Raw genomic sequence first — 7,088 nt, forward strand, 5'->3', positions numbered from 1 at the left:
TTTCCCATCAGCACTTCCCACTGCCTCTTCCTCGAGGATTGGCACAAACCACAGTGTGGGCCCCAGTCTTTGTCCATCATTTGCATGAAAGGCTTTTGACTTCATCGCTTGCTCTTGTCTGTAGAAAATATCTTGTTTCCTCCGCTTTGTGGGGAAGCAGTGCTCAGGGAAGATGCCCAGGGCAGTGCTCTGAGGGGACCCTGGCTCCTTCCTGTTGCGGAGGGAGCACAGTCACTTGATGGGGGTAGGGGGTCCAGGCAGCCTCTGAACAGACCAGCTCGCCCCACCCCCGTTTCATGATCACTGCACCATTGCAGGAAGTGTGTCACGCCAGTCCGAAAGGAACAGAAGCAGTGTAGCCCCATCCCCCCAGGGCTCCAAGGCACCAGCGGGGAAGTCTCGCGAGACCCACTATACCTCATGGCATCCCCAGGGCCAGCGTCACTTGCCAGCTCCTGCCATGCTTGGCACTTGCCCTCTGCTCCCTCTGAATGGTCCCTACTAAACCTGGTCAGGCTTTCTTGACTCCCAGCCCAAGCAAAGGACATTGAGCCCCACCCCGTCCCGCCCCGCCCTGTACCGACCACCCCCCCCCAGAGCCTTCTGCTGCTTCTCTTCCCCCAGAAGATCCTGAAGGGGAGGCATAGGGAAGGTTGAGGGGGCTGGGCACCAGAAGGGCACAACCCAGAGCACAGATGCAGTGCGCTTTGATGAGCTGGGCACCGGAAACATCCTTTAGATGATGAGTTCTCTGCCCTTTGTCTTCTGTGCAAAAACCCAGAAAGCCAGCAAATAAAAGTCCAAGTTAAAATTGTTCAAAAATTTAAAACTTCGGGGCCGGAGTGATAGCACAGCGGGTAGGGCGTTTGCCTTGCACGCGGCCGACCTGGATTCAATCCCCAGCATCCCATATGGTCCCCTAAGCACTGCCAGGAGTAATTCCTGAGTGCAGAGCCAGGAGTGACCCCTCAGCATTGCTGGGTGTGACCCAAAAAGAAAAAAAAAATGTAAAACTTCTGGACCGGAGACAGAGAGATGGTGGCACTTGGCTTTGCCACGTGTGGCCATGACAGTGGCTCCAGTCCCGGTGCTGCATACAGTCGCCTGAGCACAGAGCCAGGTATAGCTGACTGAGCACCTGAGCACCACCGTGTGTGGCAGCTTCCCTCCCTCCCACATATACACACACCCTCCGTATAAATGGAGGCTTCTTTGGGAATCGCCTGGCCCTCCCCTCCCCCCACAGCTCCTACCCTCTCTGCAACTTGTGCTGACTTGGTACTTTGCGTGAGGGGACTGAGAGATTTGTTTATGCTGTGTATTCAGTATGCAGAAACAGCGCGTTTTGCTTGACATCATGTTTCCCAGAACCGTTTTTAGCCTCTGCTGTCATCTCCGAGCTGCTGCAGCTGTGGGTGGGAGAGAGCAGAGCTGCCGATGTCAGGGTGCAGGTTGCATTCACACCCCTGTGCTCCCCATCTCCCTACGGGTGGGGCTGGGAGCGCACGTGCTCGCACGCACACACACACACACACACACACACACACAGAACCATTCTTTCTCCTCTCCCTTTCTCCCTGCTAATCTCCCTTCCTTTCCTCTCCCCTCTCTCCTCTCCCTCTTCTCTTCCCCTCTACTCTGTCTCATACCTCCCCCTCTCCCCATCATCTCCCTTCTCCCGCCCATCCCATACAGACCCCTGGCAGACCCCCGCCCCTGCCCACCCCCTCCATCATGAAGGAATTAAGACTCTGCAGCTTCTGTCCCTTGCCTGGCTCAGGTGTCCCTTGCCCCCGGGGTCTATCCCCCCGTGCTGATTCCTGGTGTCTCTGTTGCAGGGGAAGAACAAAGTGAGGCGGGTGAAGACCATCTATGACTGCCAGGCCGACAACGACGACGAGCTCACCTTCATTGAGGGGGAGGTGATCATCGTCACAGGGGAGGAGGACCAGGAGTGGTGGGTACGTACCGGGCCTCCGAAGGCACCGTCCCCTCCCGCCCCTCCCCCCCACCGCTTCATGCTGGTGAATCCTGCCAGTCGCCACGTCACTGCTCCATGGGTCCTGGGTATCTATCTGCTGCCACTGCTGTTACGTGCCGGGAAAAGCCGCAGCCGAGCTTCAGAACTGGGTCAGGGAAATTAACATGCGCGCGCGGGCCTTCCCCCGGCCACCACACAGCAGCCTGCGCGCTCCGGGCATTTTTTGATTTTCCCAGACACACAACTTCAGGGAGTGGTGAAGCAAGCGGGGCAGCGTGAGGGGACGACTGTTGAGGTACCCCAGTCCCTCTCACCCCCACCCCCACAGTCCTCAGTTCGTCCTACGGTCGCTCGGTGGGACCAAGTGTGACACCTTCGTGGTAGGCCTTTTTTGTCTCTTTTGTTTTTGTTTGCTTTTTGGGTCACTCCCGGCGATGCACAGGGGTTACTCCTGGCTCTGCACTCAGGAATTACTCCTGGCGGTGCTCAGGGGACCATATGGGATGCAGGGACTCGAACCCGGGTCTGCCGTGTGCACGGCAAACTTCGTGCCTGCTGTGCATTGCTCCAGCCCCGGGATGCTTTTTTGACACGAGACTTGCTGCCCAGGAGTTAGAGAGGAAAGTCACCACCCAGTGCAGCTGTGTGCACATCTGAGACCCCAGGAAAAGCCCCTGTTCGTATACCCGGGGAATTCCCAGGCCGGAGGGGCAGCGTGTCGAAGGCAGCCTGTCTCACGCTCCCTAGCGGAAAATGGGTTAGTCCTCTGGGACACTTGCCTTAGTCCTCTGAGATGCTCTTGGGTCGGCAGCCCCACTAATGTCCAGAAATACGTATGGGCACACCCAGGAGTTGGCCCGTGCAGGTGCATGCCTTGGGCTTTCCTTCCTTTCGTCCTGGACTGTGACCTCAGGCTCGCAGCAAAGCTCTAGTTGTTCAGCTTAAAGGGAAGCTGCAGTTCTTCACTCAGGGCAGAGACCCTCAGACGCTGGCTGGGCCCACGTCACCACGAGCCCCTTTCCGGGGAAGATCAGGCCTGGGCAGAAACCCGGCATGTGGAGGGCCAGCCTGGGCCAGACCCTTGGCTCTGCTGGTGCTCCGTACCGGGCCACTGGGCCTGCTCTGAAAGCCCTCTTCTCCTTGTCTCTCTCTCTCCCTGTCTCTCTCTCTCTCTCTCTCTCTCTCTCCCTCCCTCCCTCCCTCTCTCTCTCTCCCTCCCTCCCTCTCTCTCTCTCCCTCCCTCTCTCTCTCCCTCTCTCTCTCTCTCTCTCTCTCTCTCTCGTCCCTCTCTCTCTCCCTCCCTCCCTCCTCTCTCCCTCCCTTCCTCCCTCCCTCCCTCCCTCTCTCCCTCCCTCCCTCTCTCTCTCTCTCTCTCTCTCTCTCTCTCTCTCTCTCTCTCTCTCTCTCTCTCTGTCCTTTGGAGCAGTAGGCCAGGATTCTTTTTACTGTAATTGCTACTGATATAAGTGCAATGATATATGGGGGATGCATGGCCTTTCTTTTTAGACTTAAGGAGGAGTAGTAAAAGTTGCCAGAGGGGCTATATCAGTCTCAGATTTGTAACAGTCTTTCATCTCCCCCCAGGCAGTCTGATAATTTTCTTGATTTATAGGCACCTTTTCCATCTCACTGCCTTTTTTTTATTGGGCACCAGAACTTTGCAAGTCTAAGTGTTCATGTATGTTCGGGTACAAGGTGAATACACCACCTAAGTGCCTATATCCCTCCACCACCTGTAGTTAGGGGGTGGGGATTCGGGGACCATGCGGTGCTGGAGACCAGCCCGGGTTGCGGCCTTGACCCCTTTACTATTTCTGTGGCCCCTCCATCTCACGTTTAATGTAGTCTCCTGAGCCAGAAGCTGAGGGATTTTTAGCCCATTTTTCAGAGCCCAGCTGACAGGGCAGGCGGGGGCCCTGTCTGCCTCCGAACAGGGACACAGAGTCTGCAGCCCTCGTGAGAGCCAGTAGCGAAGAGCGACGCTCTGGACGGGCCACTGTCCCTGCGCAGGTGCAGTGAAGGTCCCAGGACCCTCTAGCCTAGGGGCGCCGTGGGCCCATGGGGAAGCGCTGAGTTTGGCATCGGTCCTGTTGCTCCGTGTTTGTGGGGGCATGTCAGGTGCCCTCTGTGGTTCACCAGCGGGCACCGATGGACCTGGCTCCATCTGCAACCTGACCACTCTCCTCTCTCTGCAGATTGGGCACATCGAGGGGCAGCCTGAAAGGAAGGGGGTCTTTCCAGTGTCCTTCGTTCACATCCTGTCTGACTAGCGAAAGGAGCACGCCCTGGAGATTGTCCACGCCCCTTGTGCAAGACTGCTGGCCTCGTGTCACCCCGCGCACACCGTGTACATAGCTGCTGTTACAGAGCAGGAAGCTGCTGGAAGGGCCGCCTCGACGGGGGGAGAGTGTGCGCTGTAAATATCCTGTGGTCGTCCGCCTTCGCCAGTATTAGGGTAGCCTTGGGACCCGGCACGCCTTACTGGTCTGCCAAAGCCATCCTTGGCGTCTAGCACTTACATCTCTATCCATGCTGTGTTTCAAGCAAACACACAAACAGAAATATCCGAACTGCCAGCTTCGCAAATAGAAAACGGCCTCCAGCAGCCGCTGGGAGGCACAGAATTCACACTCCGTTCCTAACAATGCAGTATTCGCCATTGTGTTACTGAAAACACCGACATTAGCAAAGAGGTGGGTTCTGTTTTCCAGGTGAAACTTTAGCTCCATGACAGACCAGCCTGTAGTTAACCTGTGCACCGTTTACAGCTCCACAAACCTACTTTGGTATTTATTAAAGAAAAGTGCTCAGTTAAATGTAAGTGTTATTCCTTCAGCAAAATGCTCGTTCGCCCAAAACCTCTGGTGACATTTTACTATGCCCACAGCCTCATGCAAGTTTAGACAAGTAGATTTATACTGTCTTAAAATGACGAGTGCCCAGCCCTGAGATATTATTACCTCATTATGCAAAAATACATATCCTTCATGACTATTTTGACAAAAGTTTAAAATACATCTGAAGAAGGTCAACTTTCAGGAACCAAGGACTGCCAGAAATATTAGCCTCTACATTATGCATGCATTTAGAAGCTTACCCGAAATCTGCCTTTTATAAAGGAAAAGTATGGACAAGTTGAACTGTACATTTTTTTAAAAAAAACTTGATTGCCATTAAAGCAGAAATTATAAGGTTGCAACAATGTGTGTTTCTAGTCAGTCATTTGACTTCCTCAGCATGTATTTACATATCATAATATGAATTGTATCCTTCCATGTGTTAAAGCATCCAACCTGTCCATTTTCAATTGCTTTCTGAGTTTTGTTCTTAGGCAAATTCAAACTTTGGAAGACTCTTCAAGAAGATGGCAAGTTTAAAAGTCAACTCTCCACACAATTTCCCCACTGTAAGAAGCCCAGGTGCTGACCTTTTTTTTTTTTTTTCATGCTTGTGATCAAACTGTAAGGGAGTTTTCCAGTCTTTCGCTCCATTCAGTAGACACATTACCCTTCAAGTCCGTTTACAAACACATGTGTGAATGCCACCATGCATTGCACTGTGCAGAATGCTCTTCCCTCAGTGAGTCTCTCCCTCTTGGTTTTCTTTCACTCCTGTGTGTTTCTCGGACCACAAAGGCCATCATGAGCGGATTTGGTCTCCTCCTTCCATTGCATTTTGAATTTAAAAAAAAAAAAAAAGTTTCACTCCCTAGTCACAGTCTGTTCTCCGAATCCCAGGCTCATGTGACCGGCATGGCAACACAACCGAAAACTGAAATTCTTACGCAGCTCCTCTTGGCAGCGAGTGAGAAAATGCTCATTTCACAGAAGCACAACCCCCAGCCCAGCCCCTAGGAAAAGCCCCTCCAGCAGCCACCGTGCTCGGTGAACATGAGTTCAGTCCTGCTTCAGTGATTACGCTCAGTAGCCACCTGATAAATTAAGTATTGCATGATAAACCTGCAACATACCCACTGTTACTGGAAAGTGATTTTTTAAGCTGTTGCTTCCTGCGTTTGGGGGCCCTGGGGGTGCTTCCCACACAGGATGAGCCCATCAGGACTCCGTGGTGTGTGTGGCTAACAGCGCCGGTGGGTGTCCAGAGTGCTTAAGCCACACTGATGTGAGCACAGGAAGCAAGGGAAGGTTGCTGTGCTGTCCCACATAGTTCGTGTACATGTCTTATATTGCTTTACAGAACTACATTCTTGTGGCCTGCAGTTTCTTCATCTGATTTCGAACTGGTTTTGAACCAAAACTAAACTTAATATTAAAATTACATGACGTCGAGATCTAATAACTTCTTTCCCCTTTTGTAGAAACTTACATTTTTAATACTTTTTTCTGGTTTGGTTTTTTGTTTTCTATCAATAATTTGAGTTCTCTCTAACCCCAACTTCCTGTGGGACATAGGAAAAGTCGGTATAAATACCCTTGGTGATCTAAGTTGAGTTTAAATAGAATATTGTGCATAAAGTCAAGTGAGCCACTATCTGCAATTTTGTACATGATAAAGTATTTTAAAGGTATGGAAATTTACGAAAAAATAGCTAGTTCTTTCCCCCTCCCCCCCACAGAGGGGAAAGTTATGTTCTGCAAATAGTGTGCATTCTATTTTACTGTTGAACAACAATTGCTATTTATTTTTTTATTGCCTAGAACTTCAGCATATTGTATAGGAACCCTGTAGGGCCACTAGTTGAATTCCCTGTTCTTATCTGGATGTCACCGTCAGGCATCAGTACTCTTGTCATTTTACGTGTATTTAATGTGACAGCCTTTCAGTACTGTATGTGTTCATTTCTACTTTTTTTAATATTTAAAATTGCTTTTAAATAAACATTCTCAGTTGATCCCAAGCATCTGATCTGATAACTAGACCAGTTCTTCTGACTAGAGGAAATTGGAAGTTAAATGGCTGGCGGGGGTTGGGGAGAGCACGATAACCCATGTCACCCTCACTCAGTGAGTGCTGGTTTTAGATACGGAAAAAAGGGGCTGGGGTGATAGCTGAGCGGGTAGGGCATTTGCCTTGCACGTGGCCGACCCGGGTTCGAGTCCCAGCATCCCATATGGTCCCCTGAGCACCACCAGGGGTAGTTCCTGAG

The 7,088-nt window shown here is 51.7% G+C and overlaps 1 protein-coding gene across 1 annotated transcript in view; it reads left to right on the forward strand.

The window, feature by feature from the left end:
* Positions 1-6,833, forward strand: part of ASAP1 (ArfGAP with SH3 domain, ankyrin repeat and PH domain 1) — a 301,291-nt gene extending 294,458 nt beyond the window's left edge. The window contains exons 27-28 of the mRNA XM_012936073.2: positions 1,839-1,961; positions 4,177-6,833. Of these exons, the coding sequence (XP_012791527.2) occupies positions 1,839-1,961; positions 4,177-4,251 (198 nt within the window). The 3' untranslated portion in view covers positions 4,252-6,833. The remainder of the gene's footprint in view (positions 1-1,838; positions 1,962-4,176) is intronic.
* Positions 6,834-7,088: the final 255 nt, after the last annotated feature.

The sequence above is a fragment of the Sorex araneus genome, chromosome 2 (assembly GCF_027595985.1).
Source record: "Sorex araneus isolate mSorAra2 chromosome 2, mSorAra2.pri, whole genome shotgun sequence".
Taxonomy (NCBI): Eukaryota; Metazoa; Chordata; class Mammalia; order Eulipotyphla; family Soricidae; genus Sorex; species Sorex araneus.